The 23,417-nt window shown below is 42.0% G+C and overlaps 1 protein-coding gene and 1 pseudogene across 3 annotated transcripts in view; one reads left to right on the top strand and one right to left on the bottom strand.

Moving 5' to 3' along the window:
* The first annotated feature begins 5,830 nt into the window (after nucleotides 1-5,830).
* LOC114840530 lies at nucleotides 5,831-5,994 on the top strand (annotated as a pseudogene).
* Nucleotides 5,995-14,226: 8,232 nt separating this feature from the next.
* mtor (mechanistic target of rapamycin kinase) overlaps nucleotides 14,227-23,417 on the bottom strand; it is an 84,559-nt gene continuing 75,368 nt past the window's right edge. For all 3 annotated transcript variants that reach the window (XM_010875805.4, XM_010875804.4, XM_010875806.4), the window contains exons 40-58: nucleotides 22,754-22,854; nucleotides 22,295-22,391; nucleotides 21,994-22,092; nucleotides 21,762-21,884; nucleotides 21,478-21,660; nucleotides 21,195-21,329; nucleotides 20,049-20,223; nucleotides 19,604-19,739; nucleotides 19,334-19,481; nucleotides 19,087-19,209; nucleotides 18,362-18,444; nucleotides 18,068-18,140; nucleotides 17,907-17,981; nucleotides 17,558-17,693; nucleotides 17,364-17,429; nucleotides 17,183-17,263; nucleotides 16,735-16,815; nucleotides 15,274-15,379; nucleotides 14,227-14,983 (exon numbers count right to left, since the gene is read on the bottom strand). In XM_010875805.4, the coding sequence (XP_010874107.1) occupies nucleotides 14,968-14,983; nucleotides 15,274-15,379; nucleotides 16,735-16,815; nucleotides 17,183-17,263; nucleotides 17,364-17,429; nucleotides 17,558-17,693; nucleotides 17,907-17,981; nucleotides 18,068-18,140; nucleotides 18,362-18,444; nucleotides 19,087-19,209; nucleotides 19,334-19,481; nucleotides 19,604-19,739; nucleotides 20,049-20,223; nucleotides 21,195-21,329; nucleotides 21,478-21,660; nucleotides 21,762-21,884; nucleotides 21,994-22,092; nucleotides 22,295-22,391; nucleotides 22,754-22,854 (2,037 nt within the window). In that variant the 3' untranslated portion in view covers nucleotides 14,227-14,967. The remainder of the gene's footprint in view (nucleotides 14,984-15,273; nucleotides 15,380-16,734; nucleotides 16,816-17,182; nucleotides 17,264-17,363; nucleotides 17,430-17,557; nucleotides 17,694-17,906; nucleotides 17,982-18,067; nucleotides 18,141-18,361; nucleotides 18,445-19,086; nucleotides 19,210-19,333; nucleotides 19,482-19,603; nucleotides 19,740-20,048; nucleotides 20,224-21,194; nucleotides 21,330-21,477; nucleotides 21,661-21,761; nucleotides 21,885-21,993; nucleotides 22,093-22,294; nucleotides 22,392-22,753; nucleotides 22,855-23,417) is intronic.

The following is a 23,417-nucleotide window of genomic DNA, read 5'->3' as shown; positions in this document are numbered from 1 at the left end:
GTAAGGAGAGAAACTTCTTATACATTTTAAAAACGACTGCAAAATGTTTGGTTCAGTCATGTCCATCACACATGTATTTGCGATTTGTATCAGATTTAGGCTAATTAATAAAAAAGTGAGTTGACTCTAGAACTTCGTTATGGAATGTAATCACCCCTCCCTGAACCAATATAATTCTGATTGTCTAAAGTCAGGGATGCCTCTGGAAGAAATCAGACCAAGTACAAACCTTAAAGAATTCGACAAATCCAGTTGGGAGAGGTGATCCTAACTGGATTTTAGACTTGGACTTCCCCTTACAGGCAGCATCGTTTTTATATCATTGATATCTCTTCAATAGATTATAGTCTCCCAGGTTACCTAATGTGTCTATATGCTGATTATATTCTCTGTGCAACTGAACCCCAATCCATTATCCAAGTCATAATTGACTTGGTCAATTTATTTGGTAGCTCTTCTGGATGAAGAATCAATTGAAGTAAGATTTTAATCTTCTCTTGGTCAGAACAACTTCCATTTGTGATCTCCCCAGACAAATTAACTACCGGTAGTTCAGGATTGAAATTAAAAGTTAATATTCTACCCAACTCAAAGTTAAAACACAATTTTGGCTAACTCTTTCAATGTCCTTGCAAGGAAGGGTTAATGCCATTAAAATGGTTTTCCTCCTGTAATAAATAGACCTTTTCCAAAATATCCTTTTACAAACAACTGGACTCAATCTTTAACCCATTCATTAGGGTTTATAAAACACACAGGTAAAACACACCTTTGTGAATCCAAGATGGAGGGAGGCCTTCATATCTCAAATTGTTACTATCATTCGCGCGGTCATGTTTTTTTGCTTGTCACTCCAGCTGGTTTAAGATGTAGTGCGATCATTGCCATCACGTTTCCACTGGCACTATGATAATGTTCCATTAGCCTAAGGATATCACTTCAGAATCATGATTCCATTCAAATTTGTATTTATCCAACCTTTACTTTAACCCAGGGTTTCCCAGCAGAACAGCCCCGAGCATCACAGTTCCTCCACAGGCTTGTTGTCTTCCCATAGTGCGTCCAGATGCAATCATTTCACCAGGTAAACAGGGTACACATGTAAGGCCATCCACGTGATGTAAAAGAAAACTGGACTCATCAGACCAGATTACCTTCTTCCACTGCTCCATGGTACAGTACCGACGCTCACACGCCCTTTGCAGGCACTTTCGAATAAGGACCAGGGTCATCATGGACACTCTGACCGGTCTGTGGCTATGCAGCCCCATATGCAGCAGGGTGCGATGCACTGTGCTGTGACACATTCCTCCCGTAACACTGTCACCATTTTGCGTGACTTGTGCCACAGTAAACATTCTGTCTGTTCAGACCAGACAGGATAGCCTTTGTTGCCCTCGCGCATCAATGAGCCTTGGGCGCTCAACACCTTCTCACCAGTTTGTGGTTTGTCCCTCCTCGGACCACTGTTGGTAGGCACTGACCACTGCTGACCAGGAGCCTTGCTGTTTCAGAGATACTCTGACTCAGTTGTGTGGCCATAACAATTTGACCCTTGTCAAAGTTGCTCAGGTCTTCACTCCTGCCCATTTCTCCTGCATCCAACAAGTTGACAATGAGAACTGATTGTTTGCTTACCATCTCATCGACCCAGACCTTGACACGTGCCCTTGTTAGGGGATGATCAAAGTTTTTCGCTTCCCCTGTGAGTGGTCATGTTTTGGCTCATCATTGTACATTGCACACACTCAGATCAAATTCAAATGTAATTTGGTCACTGGACCTGTGGAGGGTAAAGACAATAGACTCATTTGTAGACCTGTTTCTGTAAGTAAACTGTAGAGGATCTAAAGTAGAGGATGGGAAGATGGTGAATTGTGCTTTGACTAAACGCTCAAAGCACTTCATGACATGTTAGTGCCACTGGGTGGTAGTTGTTTAGGCTTTCTGTTTTGTGGGACTGGGACAGTAATGGTCTTCTTGGAACATGCAAGGACTACAGACTGAAACAGTGATAGACTGAAAATATCAATAAGCACTTCAGCTAGTTGGTCAGGACATACCATGAGAACACGGCCCGGGTTTATTGTCCGGACTAGGAGCCTTTTGAGGGTTTATCATTTTCAGGGATTTGCACAAGTCTTACCAAGATACTTGCAACGGTTAGTCCTTTTGGACCATCCAGACATCCTTGGCTGTAGAATTGCTTACAAAACGTGCATAGAAAGTGTTGAGATCCTCTGCCAGAGAAGCAGAGACCTCCCCAGAGAAGCAGAGTCCATACAATCCCTTTGTCCCCTTATTGCCTCTTAGCTGCTTTTATTGCCATCCTAAGATCATTATGTGATGTTCATCCAAGTTAACTTAGTTAAAGTCTGCAGAACACAATTTTTACATTGCACAGAACTCGCAGTTCAGACAGGAAACTCAACGATCTTCGTCTAACCATTATGAGAGAAACAAAACACCAGATGTCTTGGCGTTAGGTTCTGTTCCTTGATGGTGCATACAATCCTACTAACAACACTGTAATATTACAATGGCAATACCGATGGCAATGAGCAACGTACGCAGTACCAGTCCCCCATAACACAGAACCACTGCCAGACACAACCATGGGCATGGCTGTGTGATTACATTATTGATGCTTTAAGATCTCTATGTTAGAGATCCAGCAAGCCTGCCAGTCCTGCCTTGTCGCACACCAAAACCAGTTATTTACTCCTAAATGTACAGCCCTGGGCCTCATTGAGACAATGTGAACCAGACAGCTTGGCAAATGGGAGTAAACTGAATTTGGAGTAATCGTGCCAGCCCGAATGACGTCGGCCACTTAATCGTGCCAGCCCGAATGGCGTCGGCCACTTAATCGTGCCAGCCCGAATGATGTCGGCCACTTAATCGTGCCAGCCCGAATGGCGTCGGCCACTTAATCGTGCCAGCCCGAAAGGGTGTCGGCCACTTAAATGTAAATAACCGACAAATGTCGGCCCCCTAATTACACCAGAAGAACAATACTAGCACGAGAACAATACTAGCACAGGCCTACTGTTCCATGAGTCCCGGAAGTGAAATCACCCAACTGATAGGGCAAAACAAAGGCCCAATCCCAATGTCCCCCCCTAAACCCTCGCAGACTTCACTGACGTCACCAGGTAAATGATTGAGTGCAAGAGGCTGCAAGGGCTCTAAATGCTATAAATAGTAATAGGACAGCAATTTGCTACTTTATTATGTTACCTTGACGATGCTGAAACATGTTGCACACTATTGTGGGTTTGGGACTTTTTATTAAAAGTTTTTTTTTCCACGGCCAAGCCACTTAATAGACCGACTGCCTGATTTATATGTCTTGCAGGCTCTCTCCTTACAGAGGTAATTGTCAATAACATTGTATATTTGTCAATAATCAATGTTCTATTTTTGGTCAAAATAGCATTGATAATCAAAAACTAAAAGAAATAGTTGAATATACTAGGTGCATAATAAGGCGATTCAATTCCTCTGATTTCATGTGTTCTAGGTGCCATCTTAAATCCTTGTTAATGTTTACCATTCTTCTCTTATAAAGCAGGTTTTCCAGGATCTTTCTCTTGCATCCAGGCTTCCCCTGACAAACCCCGTGTTTCCAGTCACAACGCAATGAACTGTGGGCAATTCCCTCAGGCAAATTCTGCAGAAATGCGGACTTACGAAAAGGGTGCATAAAGGGCTCAAAGGTCCTGTCCCAATATCTGCACTTGCGCCCTTGTGCCCCTAAATTGTGTGTTCTCGATAAGGTGTGCAAGACCGTAGGGTGTCTTAATACTGCAGTGTTGTTCTCCAAGGGTGACCTTCAGCGCCCTCTTGCACATTTAATGCACCCCTTCCGCAAGTGCTATAGGCTATTAACCAGAATCCCTGTAGTGTTGTGACGTTTCGAACAGCTAACAGTTGTTTTGGCGCAGGTAGGACAACCGGGAAGAGTGGCGACCGCGGAGACGAGCAATGGAGAAGAAAGAACTGTCCCAATTCTGCACTTAACAGCTTCAAGCACTTGTGCACTTATGCCGCTAAGTGGACTTTCAACAAGTGTGCAGACCTTAGGGCGTAGTGCGGATATTGGGACAGGGCCTGTCTGCAAGAGTCCTTGCGCACTTGACGATTTGACAGTGGCACAGCACTAAGCCATCACAGACTTAGCGAGAACGTGCTTTAAAGTCCGTGAGAGTGGACTTTAGGATTGGGCCTAACTAGTTGTCGATGCCCTCCATCGACAACTACAAAAGTAGTTATACTCCAAAATGCCAGATAGTTGCAGTTCCATTGGATGCGCTAACTGCATATATATTGCATTTGCAATCATATCTAAACTGAACAAAATTATCAACGCAACACTTGATTTTGCCCCCATTTATCATGAGCTGAACTCAAAGATCTAAGACTTTCTCTATGTACACAAAAGGCCTATTTCTTTCAACTATTGTTCACAAATCTGTCTAAATCTGTGTAAGTGAGCACTTCTCCTTTGCCGAGATAATCCATCCACCTCACAGGTGTGGCATATCAATATGCTGATTAGCAGTGGCGTCGCTAGGTCTGAGCATCAGCATTTTCTATGAATAGCCCCAGATCGAAAAATTAACAGAAAATTATAATACTAAAGAAATAGCCTCTGATCTATTAATCAATAATTAAGTTTGCAAATTGTGACAATGTAGACGTGTAGGCCACTAGCATATACATAATAATATTCCTTATGTACATTCAAAACCCTGTACTTTCTGTCCTAAGCGGGGCGGGGGGTGGGCTAAGCCCCAATTATATTGTGATCCTAGCAACGCCTCTGTTGATTAGACAGCATGATTATTGCACAGTTGTGCCTTAGGCTGGCCACAATAAATGGCCACTCTAAAATGCGCAGTTTAACTGTATGGGGGGTCCAAAAACCAGTCAGTATCAGGTATGACCACCATTTGCCTCATGCAGTGTAACACATCTCCTTTGCATAGAGTTGATCAGGTTGTTGATTGTTGCCTGTGGAATGTTGGTCCACTCCTCTTCAATGGCTGTGCGAAGTTGCTGGATATTGGCAGGACCTGGAACACGCTGTTCTATACACCAGTGGTTCCCAACTACGGTCCTCAAGTACCCCCAACAGTACACATTTTCATTGTAGCCCAAGCCAAGCACAGCTGATTATTGCACAGGAGAAGTGCTCACTAACACAGATTTAGACAGATTTGTGAACAATATTTGAGAGAAATAGGCCTTTTGTGTACATAGAGAAAGTCTTAGATATTTGAGTTCAGCTCATGATAAATGGGGTCAAAAAGTGTTGCGTTTATAATTTTGTTCAGTGTACATGTAATCTGTTTTCGTCTGCACCGATGCAACCAACTCCAATGGCTTATGTAATGGTAGTGAGGCTAGCTAAACTTCTTTTGTTAAATATATAGCGTTAGCTAAGTTAATAACAATGTTAATACAGGAAAAAATTGCACCAGTCTAACCTTCTCCACAGCAATCTATACTGTCAATTTAAACAGTAGGAATGGTAGATTTGTCACATGATTATGTGTTATACTGGCTTTCATTTTGATAGCAGTGTAAGGGGATGGATTCTCCAAAAGGTATATGTACACATTCCCAAAGTTCAGCTCTGGAAGGGATGTCACTTTTAAAATATGTAAATAACTCAGCGACTGATATGTACATGGGTCACAAGTGCCTAACTCCTCATTTACACATAAGCGGAATCGCTCCTTTGCTAGCCATTCAAAAAAGGCTTCCTGGGCTCCTTGACCATTCATTCACACACAGGCGGAGACTCGCTTGCTGTACCCGCTAGTCAGTTTCCCAATTCTGGTCAATTCGGGTAATATGTATAGTCCCCATCGGGGGACTATACATATTAAATAGATCTTTCGAACAGGGAGTCGGAAGCGGGGCTTGCTCCGTCCGCTCCACGCATCGACTTGGTATTGCAGTAACTCCGAGAACGGTGCACCCTCTGTTTCCTGTCAAAGAAAAGAAGGGTAAGGCTAACCTTAACCCGAACCCCATCTAAAAGCTCTGCCCTGCTTAACAAGCAAGCTAGCAGGACAAAGAGCGCTTTGTGAACTTGGTGCTAACACCTTTTTCTGGTGTTCTCCCTGTTTATCTTGGAAAAAGGGTCAAGAGACTGTGTGTGTGGTTTATTTTTGTGTGTGTCTGGTTTCAAACCCACAGACAACATTACATGTGAAGCACTATATCAACTCCAAAGTAGAAATGTTTACTCTCTCTCTTACATAGCAAGCTAGCATTAGCAAGAGCACTTGCAAACTAGGTGCGTGCAAAGCGCTTTTTCGGCCTGTTTCCGTTTTCCCTCCTTTTTAAAAAGAAAAAAGAAAAAGGACAAGAGACCTTGTTTTTGCCCTAGCAATCACACACCCGATTCAAATTAAAGACTTGATGAAAGGTTGATTACGTAAATCAAGTGTGTGAGTGGTAGGGCCAAGTTCAAAAGGTTTATTTGTCATTTGCAATAAGTTACGGCAATGAAATGCTTGGTTTTTCTATTCCCGACAGTGCAGTTAAAAGTTAAAAAGTAACAGTAATTATAATTTAAAAAATATATATAAAACAATCAATCAGTAATAACACTATACAAAAACACAGCAATAATAATAATTATACAACTATACAACTGTAGTGCAATGTAAAAGTGACAGATGTGCATGATATAAAGTGACTGGTGTGCATGGCCTATGGATGGAAGGGAAGAGGGGTTCCTGAGTTGAGCAGCCTTACAGCCTGTAGAAGCTGTCCCGTAGCCTGTTAGTTTTGGACTGAATACTCCTGTACCTTCTGCCTGACGGCAGCTTGGCAAACAGTTTGTGGCATAGGTGGCTGGGATCTGTAATGATCCGTTTTCTCATCCTCCTCTCTGTGTAGAGATCCTGCAGGGATGGAAGGTCAGACCTTGTGATGCTCTCTGCTGTTTTAGTCACCCTCTGAAGTGCTTTGCGAACGAGGGCGGTGACACAGGCGGTCAGGATCCTCTCAATAGTGCATCTGTAGAAGTTGGTGAGAATGGAATCCATGCCAAATCTCTTTAATAGGCGTAGGAAGAAGAGCCGTTTCCTGGCCTCCTTCACCACAACATTAGAGTGATGAGACCAGGTCAAATCATCACTGATGTTGACCCTGAGGAACCTGATGTTGTGAACTCTCCCTACTGCAGACCCATTGATGTGCATGGGGGCGTGGTCTCCCCACCACTACTTCCTGTGATCAAAAATCTTCGTTTTGCTGATATTGAGCTGGAGATTGTTATCCTGACACCACAAAGTCAGTGACCTTACTTCGTCTCTATAGGCTGACTCGTCGTTGTCAGAGATCAGGCCTATAATGGTGGTGTCGTCAGCAAACTTACCGATGGTGTTGGAGATGTGAGTTGGGTGAAGAGAGAGTACAGGGGGGAGCCAGTACTGAGAGTCAGTGAGGAGTTGGTGGTGTTGCCCATCCGCACCACCTGGGATCTGCCCGTCAGGAAGTTCTGGATCCATCTGAACATAGTGGGGTTGAGACCCAGATCCCTGAGCTTAACCAACAGCTTGTGAAGCACAATGGTGTTGAAGGCTGAGCTATAGTCAATGAACAGAATTCTCACATACCTGTTCCTTTTGTCCAGATGAGAGACTGCAGAGTGGAGGGTCAGAGCGATGGCGTCCTCTGTGGATCTATTTTGTCTGTAGACAAACTGTAGCGGGTCAAGTGTTGCAGGCATGGAGTCTGTGATGTGTGTTTTAACTAGCCGCTCAAAGCACTTCATGATGATTGGTGTGAGTGCTACAGGGCGGTAGTCATTCATGCAGAGGACCTTTTGCTTTTTTGGCACAGGAACAATTATGGACTTTTTGAAACAGGTGTGTGAGTGGCTAGGGCAAATACTAAAACGTGTAACCCTTTGGGTCCCCAGGACCATGATTGCAGCTATTGACAGGGGAAGCAGCTGACATTTTCCCACCTTTGCTGTTTTGACCAATCAGTTACTTACTTTAAGCTGGGAAAAGTAGCCTGTTGTGTTCAAGGAAAAAGGAGGGCCCAAGAGTAATCTCGGTTCATTAAAATGAAACTCACTAAAAGAAAACACAGGGGATTTGAGCAGTTTTCTCTGCTATAGCCTACTAGCAGAGTTGGGTAGGTTTTAAATGTAATCCGTTACAGTTACATGTCCACATTTGTAATCAGTAATGTAACTCTTTGATTACTCAAACTCAGTAACTTAATCTTATTATTTTATTATATTACTTTTAGATAACTTTCATATTAAGAGGCATTAGAAAACAAATAGGAATAGCCTATAACCTGTTGAACACATTTTGCGGGGTCAATCAATGTTAGGGTTTACACAGCTGGCCAAAAACGGAATTTGTATTTTACCCTATGTACAGTGCCTTTGGAAAGGGTTTCTTAACCATTGCTTACTGTTTCAATATGATTGGGCTACATCTCAACATTGCACGCTAAAAGTCTGTCAGATATTGTAAGAATCTGACTTGTTAATCTTAACAAGAATGTTAGCCTATTCTGTCATTGTCAGCAGCCAATGATAACCAATGAACAACATTTTCTGAGATGCAAAGCAAGCAGGATCACATGGCCTACCTGTATAAACTGAGTTGAGGTGGCTGTGTCCAATGCAAATCATCATCCTGTCGCAGAGTGCTTCCCGACACACCATTTCTCCTCAAATATTCCATATAATATTATATATTGAAGGCAGCGCCATGTTACAGCTATCTTACAAATAGTTGCTTAATCTTCTAAACAATTCCTGCCTGAGTTGTTCAGGGCTACTCTTCCAGGCTGTGTTATTTGGTGCATTTGAAAAATAAACATTTAAGCTTGAAAAATATATAACTGGAGGTAGGCCTATCACCTATTAATGTTCAGGATAATCACACACCCAACTGAGGCCCGCAACTGTTATGTTGGTTCAAATTGTTTTTAAAACATTACATAAAAAATCAAACATGCAATGTGTTATAATTATTTCATGCACCTATTCTTTTTAAATTAAAGTAATCATAGTATTTTTTCAAAAGTATCTGTAATCCGATTACAATATTCTAGTTGGTAAATTACCGAATTAGAGTTAATTTTCTTGTAAAATATATATATATATATATATCACTCACCTAAACGATTATTAGGAACACCATACTAATACTGTGTTTGACCCCCTTTCGCCTTCAGAACTGCCTTAATTCTACATGGTATTGATTCAACAAGGTGCTGAAAGCATTCTTTAGAAATGTTGGCCCATATTGATAGGATAGCATCTTGCAGTTGATGGAGATTTGTGGAATGCACATCCAGGGCATGAAGCTCCCGTTCCACAACATCCCAAAGATGCTCTATTGGGTTGAGATCTGGTGACTGTGGGGGCCATTTCAGTACAGTGAACTCATTGTCATGTTCAAGAAACCAATTTGAAATTATTCGAGCTTTGTGACATGGTGCATTATCCTGCTAGAAGTAGCCATCAGAGGATGGGTACATGGTGGTCATAAAGGGATGGACATGGTCAGAAACAATGCTCAGGTAGGCCGTGGCATTTAAACGATGCCCAATTGGCACTAAGGGGCCTAAAGTGTGCCAAGAAAACATCCCCCACACCATTAAACCACCACCACCAGCCTGCACCGTGGTAACAAGGCATGATGGGTAGATGTTCTCATTCTGTTCATGCCAAATTCTGACTCTACCATCTGAATGTCTCAACAGAAATCGAGACTCATCAGACCAGGCAACATTCTTCCAGTCTTCAACAGTCCAATTTTGGTGAGCTCGTGCAAATTGTAGCCTCTTTTTCCTATTTCTTCTGCAGTTGTAGCCCATCCCCTTCAAGGTTGTGCATGTTGTGGCTTCACAAATGCTTTGCTGCATACCTCGGTTGTAACGAGTGGTTATTTCAGTCAGTCAGAAGTTGCTCTTCTATCAGCTTGAATCAGTCGGCCCATTCTCCTCTGACCTCTAGCATCAACAAGGCATTTTCGCCCACTGGACTACCGCATACTGGATGTTTTTCCCTTTTCACACCATTCTTTGTAAACCCTAGAAATGGTTGTGCGTGAAAATCCCAGTAACTGAGCAGATTGTGAAATACTCAGACCGGGCCGTCTGGCATCAACAACCATGCCACGCTCAAAATTGCTTAAATCACCTTTCTTTCCCATTCTGACATTCAGTTTGGAGTTCAGGAGATTGTCTTGACCAGGACCACATGTAATCCGTTACTCCCCAACTCTGCCTACTAGCAAATGAAGAGAACCGTGACAGCCCTGCAGAAACGGTTCATTAACGAAAGTGGGTGCATGCCATTTGTTTTAAAAATACTGTAGCAGGTAGCTAGTATTTCTTTTTGGTTGATAGCAATAGTTAGCACTACTAAATACATTATGTATTAACTGATCGAAGGTAACTATACGTTGGAGACTAAGCGATCCTTTTAACACGCTATATTGTCTCTTTTTAACGCAGTTAATACGGGGTCATGCAACCAAAATTGGGGACTGTCCCCGGAAAACTGGGACATCTGGTCAGCCTAAGTCAGGGAGGCCACCAATATACCTATAGAAACTCTAAAGGAGTTACAGTCCTCCTCGGCTGAGCTGGGTGCTTCATTAAACTGGGCTTTTTGGGAGAGTGGGAAAAAAAAACACATCAAATCTCAGCTATTTTGCCAAAAGGCATGTAGGAGGCTGAGAAGTGGATGATATGGTCTGATCGGACCAAAATAGAGATCTATAGAGAATGTGGATAGAGTTGAAAATGTATGTTCACCAGATGTCCGTATCCAGTTTGACGGAGGTTGAGCAATTTTATAGAGGAAGGGTACCGCCACCAAATATTAACTAACCTTATTTTTAACCCTTCTGGTTTCTCACTCAAAACCTTCCTTTTCGACTTTTTTGGAAAGGAAAGAAAATTTACAGAGGTCAAAAAAAAATTCGGAGCTGTATTTTTCATTCAGTGATAATGGACATTTTTTGTGTTGATCATTGTCCAAAAAATTACATCCATTTAGATTTTATGTTGTAACAATAAAATATGGGGGGTGAAAATTCCAAGGGGGTGAATAACTTCCAGAGCCACTGCACATTACATTATTTTCAACTGCCAGTTTGTTTCAATTATAGCCTGTACACAAGATATTAAACACACAACACAACATAGAGGGTAAGACATAGAAGTTGTTTATGCTGATTTGTAAGTACTTGCAGGGAACCCTGAGGGAGTCCATAGCCCTAAACGACTTTATCCACCATCACTCCTCATGACGCATTTAAGGTGTAGGCCCTGATATGACAGCCAGTGACTTGATGAAGCGTGACCGCCTTCATCAGCATGGTCAGGCCCCTTCACCTTCCATCGTTAAGGAGGGATTGTCTCCCAATGACTATCATTTGTCACCACTGACTGACCGGGCTGCACAGCCTCAGCAATTCCACAATGTAAACCGCCAAGCCCCGGCCCCCCAATCAATGGAGCCCATTTCATTTGAGCTATTGACTTAAGGCCCCTCCAACAGAGGGTGAAAAAATAGAAACAAATTAGATGGGGGGGCTTTGACATGACAAAATAGGGGCCGAGTGGCAAGGGCGGGTACGAAAACTTGGCTTTTCCGTAATGAACTTCAGAGAAAAAGAGGGGGGAAAAAGAAAGGGAAACAACACAGAGAATGAATCAATCGATGCAAACAGGTAATCTAGGACTCTGTCCCAATGTGTAAATGGATGACATTGCAGGAGTAGGCACACCAGGGAAGAGATCAATCTGCAGATTTTTGTTGCTGTGTAATCCTTGACTATCTATAAGTAATTAACCTTCAGAGGGGAAAGAGGGAATAAACAAAGAAAGAGCGGAGCTGCTGTACAGGAATATCAATGAGCAGGCAGCACTGATGCATTAGGAGTGGGGACTTATGCTGACAGAACTTGGATACTGACAGTGTGGAAATAGTTTATTCACATCCACATCCGTTTTCTATTTGTTTCCATGGCATTCTCTCCATGAAGGTAGTCCACAAATGAGATTGGGGTTGGGTGGGCATCTCCTTTCATTTAAGATACTTTTTAATTATTCTAAATTGAGTAAGGTGACTGGTGAAAGAATGCAGAAACTGTCACTCTTATCAAACAAATTACAGTGCCTTCAGAAAATATTCAGACCTCTTCATGTTCTCCACATTCCTTAGTGTTATAGAGTACATTTATAATTGCTATTTTTTTTGCCATTAATCTACACACAATTGCACATTCTAATGTAAGCAAATAATGTTAAGTATTTTGTTATTTATAAAAATAAAAAATCTAATGTACATAAGTATTCTGACCCTTTATTCAGTACTTTGTAGAAGAGGGTCTGGCAGTGATCACAGCTTGAAGTCTTACTGAGTATGCATCTAGCAGCTTTGCACATGTAGATGTGGGCATTTGCTCCCATTCTTCTTTGCAGATCCTTCCAAGCTCTGTCAGATAGGATTGGGAGTGCCAGCGATCTGCGATCTTCAGGTCTCCCCACAGATGTTCAAATATATTCAAGTCTGGGCTTTGGCTAGCTGACTCAAGTACTGAGACAGTCCTGAAGCCACTTTAAGGTAGTCTTGGCTGTGTGCGTCAAGTCATTTTTGTCCCAATTTAAGGTGTGCTTGGGATCAGGATTTCTTCAAAGAACTCAGTATTTTTCTCCTTTCATCCCTCCCTTAATCCCGACCAGTATGCCAATCCCTGCCACTTCGAAGCACAGCCATGACATGACACTACCACCACCATGCTTAACTGTAGACATGGTATGAGTCAAATGAATGGCACCTCGTCTTTACCAGACGTTTGTTTTCACCACTGTTTTTGACAAGGGTCACCAGAACGTCTTAATAATTGAATTGCCGAGCTGGCTTTAAAAGGTCATGCACTTGTATTATCTCTACCTAGAACAGGTAGAAGAGGACAATTGTCTGGGCGCAGCTCCTCTCTAGGTTTACTCCAAGTTCCTGCCATTCTAGAGAATTCCTAGCCACCGTACATTTTAAAAAGCTTGCTCTCTATTTAGTTTTAGCATTAGACATAAACGTGGCAGGTTTACTAGTGGTTACAGTTGCAAGAATGGCTATGTGCTCAGTTACAATTGCAAATATTAAAATGGGAATTATAAAATACATTTAAAATGAATAAAAAAATACAATATACATTTTACACTTCATCTGTAAACCTGTTTGGAAACCAGTTTCTGCAGTTATAACAAAGAGCTGGACTGCCATCTGTAGGTAGGATTGCTTAACTCCTGGGTCTAGTTTTAAAATAATCTATATGAATTTAGCCTATTTGATAAAAATAGAATGAATAGATTGGATAAACCACTGACTGGAATGGGAAGTCCCATTCTATTAATTCTTGTTTTATTCATTCAATACTAACTGACAAGCGAAATCCAGACATACAATGTATGGATTCAGGAAAAAAAATAAGATATTGAAAATATTGAACTTAGTAACTACCAGCAATGCAGAACATTTTATGATATACCTCCTTAAGATTCATAATTGTATAATTGTTAAGACAAAATCATATTTTATTTCCATAGAAGTTTGTTTTGAAAATAACAGGCTTTAATCTTACACTGCCAATATGGAAATGCAATGACCACTTAAGCCAATATATCATTAGGAAAATAATAAATACAGCACAAGACTGGAATCAATCTATTTTAATCCCATTATTTCCAAATTTCCACTATCCCCAATTGCGTAGTGTACAGTTGTGGTAATGGCCTTTTCACATTGCAGCAACTGCCAGCAGGCTTGGGAAAGCAGGAGATTGGGAGGTCCCGCCAAGCTGTTCTGCTTCTTATCACACTGCTTGCTCAACCAGGAATCATGCCAAAACCTGCATGAATTAAGGAGGATGTTTTCTGGCTAATGACTATAACTGCGCTTGCAGGCAGCCAACACACTATAGGGAGTCACAAGACTGCTCATGTGTAAAGGCTTTCTCTGCCAAACCCTTCCCATTAACCTAGGCAGTGCACAGAACATTCACTGCACTTCCTCAGGATCCCCGGGCACTGAAGGTATGGTACTCCTCAAACACAATCCTGGGTTGTAATAATGCTGAACTGCGATGTCAGTCCTTAGAACAGAGGTCCATAACGGTTTTGGCCGTGGCATTCAATTATACTCAGCAACCCCCATCCATAGAAGTTTTTCATAATTTATTGGCATAGAAATATGCATTCATTATCATAATCTTAAACCAAATACCCTTATTTATTTGCCACCCCTTAATTATGTTTTAAGTTAGTAAAAGACATACAGTATATTATTCAAATAGTCACATTAACACACACACAGAGACAATGGCCTATTCGGCTCTATTTAGTAGATGCAACAAGTAAAAAATTGTCACTTCGTACTTGTTACAAATATGGCCGCCATAGAAAGCATCTTGACAATGACAAAAACACTGGGTAGCGCTTCTACTTACAGCCAATGCCTTGAGTAAGCACCAGCAAAAACAAATGTTGTTACCTTGTACATAGTTTAAGCGGTGACCCTCACCTGGCAATACATCCTGGGATTGAAAGCTTAATGACTAATTACTTAAAGGTAAGGATTTGGCGCTAATTTCATTATCCAAGGCTTTTTTCCTGTTTTAAATCAGCACTCTAAGTTTCCCAACGGTTCCTACTTTGAAAGTATACAAATGAGGGAACTGAATTGGAAGCACTTAGATAAGTAAATGTACAATGCTTGAAACCAATGTTAGTCTGGCATCATTTGATAAACAAATTTGGAAATGAAATATTGAAACTTAGTCATGGACCATCTCTCAAGACTTTCTCCCATCTCAGTACACAGTTTCCAAGTTAGTTCATGGTTATGGGATGAAAACAAGTTGTGTAAGAAAATGTGACCACAAGTTTGATTGCCAATATCCTTTACCAAAACGGACACCTGGGGATGAAAAAAAAATAATTAAATGACTACTGTTTAAATATTTACAAACATAACCCTGCTAATTTGACTGTCTAATCTTTATGTTGGAAATGTCTTGTCAAGCAGAAATGTGCAGAAACTGTCACTGATGGTAAAATGTTCCAATGCTAACTAACAGTACCACACTAAATGCTATTTACTAACAATGCTAGCCTACCTGACACAAAAAAAGTACTAAGCTAATTGATCCTAATTAACAGTAGACTAACTGATGCTAACTAACTAACAAACAACAAATCAATACTAACCATCCAATATAACACTGGCACAGGTTCTCGTGCGAAGTTGCTTGCTTGATGAGGAGCTCCACTTGGGTTGGCACATCCAGAGTCTCATCGTGTGAAAAGTCTCGCCCTGAAGACAACAACACATACTGTATTAATAAAATAAATTCTAATATAATATTCTATCATCTTCTAATCAACAGAACCAAGCACAAACATGGGTATGCACATTTCAGAGTATTCATCTTTCTGGAGTGGAGTTCTGCAAGGATGCATGCTTGCAACCCTCCTCTACACCAAGAACTTTCTCCAACCCTGCATCTATCAAATTACCCATATTCGGATGACACCACTCTGGTCAGTCTCATCCCTGACAGCGATTAGTCCATGGACCCTGGAGTGATTGATCAGCTAGTGGCCTGTTATTGAACAGACAAAACTGCGGAGGTGGTGGTTGACCTCAGGAAATGCCACCAACATCTGCCCCTTGAGTGCTCAGATGTTAGTTCTCTGGCAGACGGGCAGTAAAGGTCAATCATGAATGAAAAGTCATGCCACCTGAACAGTTTCACCATCCAGTGACCCTCAGCAACCAGCCACCTGTCCCACAGAGAATAATAGGACTATACTCACCACTTCAAGCCACTTCCACACTGTCAATTTAATAGCAGCACTATACTTATAACTCTGCTCCTCTCCCTGCATCCAGATATACTACACTGAAACTGTGATGAGTACATTAAATATATGTACTGTATATAAGATAATTTCCCATTATATATCTTATATACAGCATTTACCACCCATTGTATATACAGTGCAGTCATATGCATGACATATCACAGAGCGCCGGGACACAGCACTTAGCAGGGAATGTAGGCAATATACCACAAACCCCTGAGATGCCTTATTGCTATTATGAAGCGGTTACCAACACACATTTGAAACGGAAAAAGGTTGTGTGATGTAAACCAATCAGCATTTGGGCTTTGAACCACCTAGTTCATAATGAAAAATATCCACTGTATGGTTTTCAAATTTGTTTGCGAAGACAAAAGCAGGCTACCGCACTCTGTTCTTCTCATTTTAATTTGCACTGTGTCTCTTGTTGAGTTTTACTTCTACATGTCCAAACTCAAAAATGACAGTCGTTAGCTTGCTATACAGGTCTAACTTCTACAGCTGAATGCCTGTAATTGCAATTAGTTCACGCTAGCATTTGTTTAAAACAAATAATTAGCACTTATACTGTATTTGCTGGTACATATCTGTAATACCGTAAATCGTGGGATGGGACAATGTCTGGGTAGGTCTCAAAGGTTAGATTTAGATTAGATTCAACTTAATTGTCAAACTGTATTTAATAACTTTATGAACTTTCTAACATTATTGTTAAAGTGCTTACTACGAGTGATTTCTATATCATAGCAAATGCTATCTTGCATACAACAGCATTTATAATGACGTGTGTATTTAAATACTTACCAGTAAGTTTGTCTCGTACTCTATTGATAATCTGGATAGCCTTTTTGTTCAGAGCCTCGGGCTGCACAGTGCCATCTCCAACTGATGGGAGAAGAACACAGAGTGATGAGGACTGACAGGCTGACATGCTAATATACAGTCAAAGAAAGCAACATTATGGCCAATAAGTGAGGATGACCCACAATCTTTGGTTATGGAACAAATCCATATAGAAACCCATATAAGCCACAAAACCTGCAAAGTCATGCCACTTAGGGACTATTTATAGCTGTCTTTTTATAGTAGAAGTGCAGTCATGTTGACACAAAAAAAAATGTCCAAAATAGGTCTCACTGCTTAGAAGTGAGGTCCTACCTGGCATTTATAGTGTAAATAAACATTTCTACTATATTAGAAACTAATGGGATTTTTAGCTTATGAATGTTTAAAGGCTGAGACAACAACTTACGGAATGAGTGAATCGATTCAGGCACAGTGGTTCCTGTTTTTTTATGTGTGGTCTCGCCAAGGTCAATCCCTTCCAGTACTTCTGCATTGGACATAGCCAAGATGTTACATAATGATACATTCCATCATACGCATTAAAAATACTGGAGGTAAAACAAAATGCCAGTTTTGTTCACACTCACCAACGGATTGTCCAGCAGTGTAAGAGTCTGTTCTAGTCCTGGATCGCTTGTTTCCTTTGGTGTTTGCTGTGAAAAAGGGAGATCAGTTGTTAATTGGGTCAGAATTACATATACATTCTCATCTTTTAAGGCAGAAAACGCTCCACGGTTTGATTTAACCAGACTCAAAACCAACTAGGTATATAGTTCCTTACTGTCCATCAGCCTCCAGTTGAGCAGTGGGTCGTAGACAAAGGCCTCTAGTACAGCCATGACACTGTCCCTGTGCTCCCTCAGCACCTCCATCACTGTGTGACATGTGATCCTGTAGTTCCCATCCAGACCTGTCACCTGACCATTGATTGGCCGAAGAGAGGAGGGACGTTTTACTGTCTGTTCTGATAGTTGACGCTTGGGTGCTAGAAGGAATTATTTGCTTTTCAGGGCTCTCAATTGAGATGCAAGTGACTTCTACTACATATAGGTGAATATAAAATACAAGTAAATATTAACTACTGATGGGAGTCTGCGAGACAAAACCCTAGAGAGTCGTTATTCTCCTACCTCCATGGCGTTTGTCAACATTCGCGTCAGTCTGAAAGGAATCTTCTCTGGAAACTTCTCTCTTGTCATGGCAACCTGTAGTGGGAATACATTGATAAAACCTTGACCATGTTTACAGATGCACTCAGCCAGGCTCACGTATATCTGTCACTCCTGCTCACCTCAAAGCAATCGCCAAAGTCAATGTGGAGAATCTTGCCACTAAGTCGGTCCAACATCAAGTTGGATGGATGCCTACAGGGGATATGGAGAAAAATGGTTTCCTACGTAGACAATATTTGTTATGATGCCAATGTTTTGATAGCATGCATGTAGTGCGGAGCATATTCTTTTCATTTAATAATAATTGTTCAAAGAACATTTCGGTTCCAATACACCTGCAAATCAACATAATTTCCATTTTGAACCATGTGATATGCTACCACATCTGAACTCTTATTGGTGGAGAGGCTCACCTGTCTCCCAGGCCCAGGATGTAGCCCACCATTGACATCACAGCCAGGGAGCGTGTGTAGTTGGTCCTTCTGTCAAACCAAACCTAAGGGAAAATTAAGATGTAAATCATAAAATATTACACAGATACTACAGGTATTTCTGAGCCACCATGAGGAAATGTCAAGTATTGCTGTAATGAGGCAGAAAAAACACCTGTAATCAATTATTTTTTCCAGCAAACCTGATGGTATTGATTTGTGGGTGGTAAACAGGGTTATGACTGTCTCATACCAGGTGTATGTAGGTTGGTAAACAGGGTTATGCCTGTCTTACACCAGCTGTATGTAGGGTGCTAAATAGGTTTGTCTGTCTTACACCAGCTGTATGTAGGGTGCTAAATAGGTTTGTCTGTCTTACACCTGCTGTATGTAGGGTGGTAAATAGGTTTGTCTGTCTTACACCAGCTGTATGTAGGGTGCTAAATAGGTTTGTCTGTCTTACACCTGCTGTATGTAGGGTGGTAAATAGGTTTGTCTGTCTTACACCAGCTGTATGTAGGGTGCTAAATAGGTTTGTCTGTCTTACACCAGCTGTATGTAGGGTGGTAAAAAGGTTTGTCTGTCTTACACCAGCTGTATGTAGGGTGGTAAATAGGTTTGTCTGTCTTACACCAGCTGTATGTAGGGTGGTAAATAGGTTTGTCTGTCTTACACCAGCTGTATGTAGGGTGGTAATATGGGTCTACCTCAGAGCTCGGACTCTTGAGCCACAGCAGCTTGGCTAGGTCGTCTCCGGCTGTGTTGTTGACGGCGTGCTCAAACACCTCCACCTTCTCCATCAGGGTCAGGTGATCATAGTCTGGAGCCATCTAATAAACATACACACGCCACAACTTCAGGATGGCACAACCTACGGTAGCAGATAACAAGCAACAAAAAACACTGCAACAGTCCATCTCTTTCATCTCCGGATCGACGCTCCCTGGTCTTTACCCTGAGCATGATGCGGTGCTCGATGTTGAGCAGGATCTTCTTCTTCTCCCGGTAGTCTCTGATGAGGGCATGGAGGGTGTCACAATGAGGCACCCAGCCAATCAGGCCAGAGTTGGTGGACAGGGGAATCACAGCGTAGCGCTGGATGCTGAGAGAAGGACACACAAAGACACAATGAAAGGACATTATTGTTTTACATGAAAACACCAAAAAAACTGCGTGTCTATGCGGCTTGAGGAAAAAAATCCTCTAAAGGAGTGTCACGTCTACCTGAGGTTCTTGCGTAGAGAGGCTGGATCGTTGGCCAGCAGTGTGTTGACCAAGCCAAAGAGCTGCATGACCCTTTCGTCCTGCCGCAGGTCTTCGTGACCTTTCAGGAGGAACATGAACTCATGGCCATTGCTACCTGCAGGGGGCACCACAACACAACAGTACAGGTCAACTCAACTCAGTAAACTGGTGTAAAAATCAGAGTGCACGACTATCAACTTGGTTACTAATAAATGCAACTATTATTTCTACCGTACAGCAGCAGGATACAAGCTGATGCTAGTAGAATTTTTATGCATCTTATCCATTTGTTTTCACATTAACAAACGCAGGTAATGATTCCGTTCTTTGTGTTAGGTCACATTCTGCCGATGCCATGACCTCTGGATTCTATGGATGACCCCTAAGGACATGTTTGTCTTTGCAGGTAACGTGATTCTCTCACCCATGATGGTGAGTTTGCGAGGTCGCTGCTTGGAGGTGATGACCTGCAGTGAAGGGGCGATGGACTGGATGCGGATGATTGGCTGGTTGGGGTCGTAGGTGCCTGGCACGGCCAGCTCCAGGTCCCTACACATCAGCAGCTTGGGGGACACGTACTGCAGCTCCAGGGAGGTCAGCTGGGAAAATAGGAAGGAATGAGGGAGGGAAAGGTCACTTTCTTATTCCGCCTCTTAATTTTCCACTTCCATGATTATTCTCACTCTCTAATGTCTGGTCATATGATTAGGTATGCCCTTAATATCAATGTATAAATACAGGATAGAAAACAATTAATGTTTTCTTTGCTATGGTAATATACATTTGACTGTAATAATGTCTATTGTGATATCAGATGCTGCCTATGACACAGCTAAATAAAATCTGGCTTAACGGGAGACCTGAAACATCTAGGAAGCTCTATTTTCCAATAATCACCGTTGATCACTGGTGAAAGGATTCATTATTCTTGGACACTGACAAACTAGATATATGAGCTTATAGTTTCAAAGGGTAAAACAAATCAGGGCCTTGAGAATAGTAAAAAAAAAAAATAGATATAAATCACAGCTCTGATAATAAGATGGGAATTGTAAACTACCTACACATAACAGGTAGCCAGCCACCTCCACTCAATGTTGAACGGGCAAAACCAATTAAGGCATGAATTTGAATGATTCTTAAGAGTTGTGAAAACATCAACATTCCTAAACACTAAAAAAGCCATATTATTGCTTTATTTAATAAGCGCAATCAGAACATCTGAGCCTGAACCAACCGATAAGCAAGCATTAAGCAACTAATCACAAAAGCATCTATGGTCTATGCTGTAATAAGAATTGACAATTCTCCCGCATAATAGAAATGGGAGCTCTGGGAAAAACAAAAATGTTCTGATTAGTTAACACCATGTTTCGTTTGCACAATTGCTACCATGAATTACCTTACAAAAGTTACTTCTTCCATATACTGGACATTGATATCAACTAAAGTTAACCCCATGTCCATTGGACTATTGAGTGGTAACTAAAGAGCTTTAACTTGAAGTTCTGGTAAACTACAATTGTCCTCAATGTGTAATTTCTTTAGCAAGTTGGTATTTTTGTGTCACCTGTGGCAGCTGCTTGGAAATCCTCCTGAAGACGTGGTAGTACAGGTCCCATGCTTGGGTTAGATCCTTCACATTGCCCGAGCGCATGTACTTCCTGCACCAATCCTGCGCCTCCATTAGGTCCCTCCCATAGGCCTGTCAGAACACACAAAACATCTCCTGTTCAGCCATTTTCCAACCATCCAGCCCAACCACAGCAGACAACATTATGGCCAATCGGTCATTTGACTCTGGGTCAACTGTCTAACGTAGAAGCTGACTAGTCTAAAAAAGAAAGGCAGACCTGGTTGAAAGAGGTCTCTTTGAGGGTCTGCGGGCCCCTCTCCATCATGGCGTGCAGCGGTTCCAGCACGGCGAACATGCCCTTCACGTTGCGCTCGCCGAAGTAAAGCCGGGAGGCCTCCTCTAGGCCTTCGTGCCACATCTCGTGCCACAAAATGGCCACCCTGATCAGCTCCTCGCTCACCTGAAGGGACCGGAAGTGATTTGGTCGGGAAAGGTTTTAGGATCGCTAAGGAAACACAGCCGTACTGTGAGGTGGTGTTGCCATGAACGAGGGTTCCGTACCATGATGGCCTGCTGGACAAGGGTGTTGCAGTGCTCACACATGTTCTTAAGGATCTTGTTAGCAGCGTTGTGGCGGGCAGTGGTGGTAGACTTGGAGGCCACGGTCAGAGGGTAGATCAAAGCCTACAACACCGGGTATGAGACAGAGATGAGGAGAGAAAAGTATCAAGTGAATGTGGAGCATAAGGCATTTGGAAGTTGCATTTGAACCTGGGGCCAGCAGGATAATTACCTGGGGGTGGTACCGCCCGATGTCCGTCAGTAGCTGGTGAATGAGGCGACCTACCAGAGCACGGGGGGTGTCAATACGAGCGATCAGCTGGGGGATCACCTACGGAGGGAAGAAGAAAACACACAATGTCCATTAACAGTCTGCAGTCCAGCATTGTTGTGTTGAATGTCCTGTTCTCATTTATTAAATAATGATGTCTTCAAGTACTTTTATCATAATGGACATAACATACAGCATCCTTCAAATTGTGAAAAAGCACTCAAAAAACTGCTGAAGCAAAACAGAAATGCTGTAGGTATACCTGTAGCCAGGTGTCTATCTGAATGGTTTTGATGCCCTCAACCAGAGCCTCATTGACTTCAGGCCAATGACCATAGTCAAACCAGAGAGTCAGGACCCTGGTGAAAAAAATACATGAAACACAGCGTTTATTGCAGCTTTATTAACAGGTTCTGAAAACCAAATTTCAACCACATACAAACCACATTCAAAACAAAATGACATAAAGGCACTAAATACTCGCAACATCACCAACGGCAAGTTCCTTCTGCCACCAGAGGGATTCCTATCCACATTCCTATTCAATTCTACCAGTCAGGGTTGTCCATTTGGAATATCAGAGTTGTGGAGATCTCAAAGTAGGAGTGCTGATCTAAGATCAGGTCCCAATGTCCATAGTATCCTATTAACTAGGATTTAAACGGGAACACTAATCCAAAATGGTCGTGACAGAACAGACCTGGCCCCACATGGAACTCACCTGAGGGTATCCTGAAGGTTGTTCCCCCTGGAGAGGGAGATGGAGCGGAAGAAGCCCTGGACAGCAGGAACTGTGTAGAGGAGTAAGGTCTTGGAGAGGTCCTGCACTCACAAAACAGATGAGGCGTAAGAAATGTGATTGACGGTACCTGGTTTGCAGCAAGCAAGTCATAAAATATATGTTGTCAAAAGTTCAAGTTAGTCCTTTTGAAATGAACAGAATAAATCGTTGTATGATGCTTACTGTACTATTGGACTCCCATTAGGTATTTTCTAGTCTCTTCTTACTCTCTTTTTTTATTAACGACACAAAGTTGTCTTTATTACTGTCCCATAACATCCTCTATGACTAAGAAACCTCTTTATTGTCCCATAAACTTCCTCAGTGACAAGCATTTGAATTCTCCCATAGCAACATCAGTGACTGAGACATCCTAACTGTCCCATAGCAACAACAGTGAATAAGAGACATCCTATCTGTCCCATAGCAACATCAGTCACTAAGAGACATCCTATCTGTCCCATACCAACATCAGTGACTAAGAGACATCCTATCTGTCCCAAAGCAACATCAGTGACTGAGACATCCTATCTGTCCCATACCAACATCAGTGACTAAGAGACATCCTATCTGTCCCATAGCAACAGCAGTCACTAAGAGACAC

This window comes from Esox lucius, chromosome 12 (assembly GCF_011004845.1).
Source record: "Esox lucius isolate fEsoLuc1 chromosome 12, fEsoLuc1.pri, whole genome shotgun sequence".
Classification (NCBI taxonomy): Eukaryota; Metazoa; Chordata; class Actinopteri; order Esociformes; family Esocidae; genus Esox; species Esox lucius.
The sequence above is the reverse complement of the archived record's forward strand: the minus strand, read 5'-3'. Positions and strand labels throughout refer to the sequence as shown.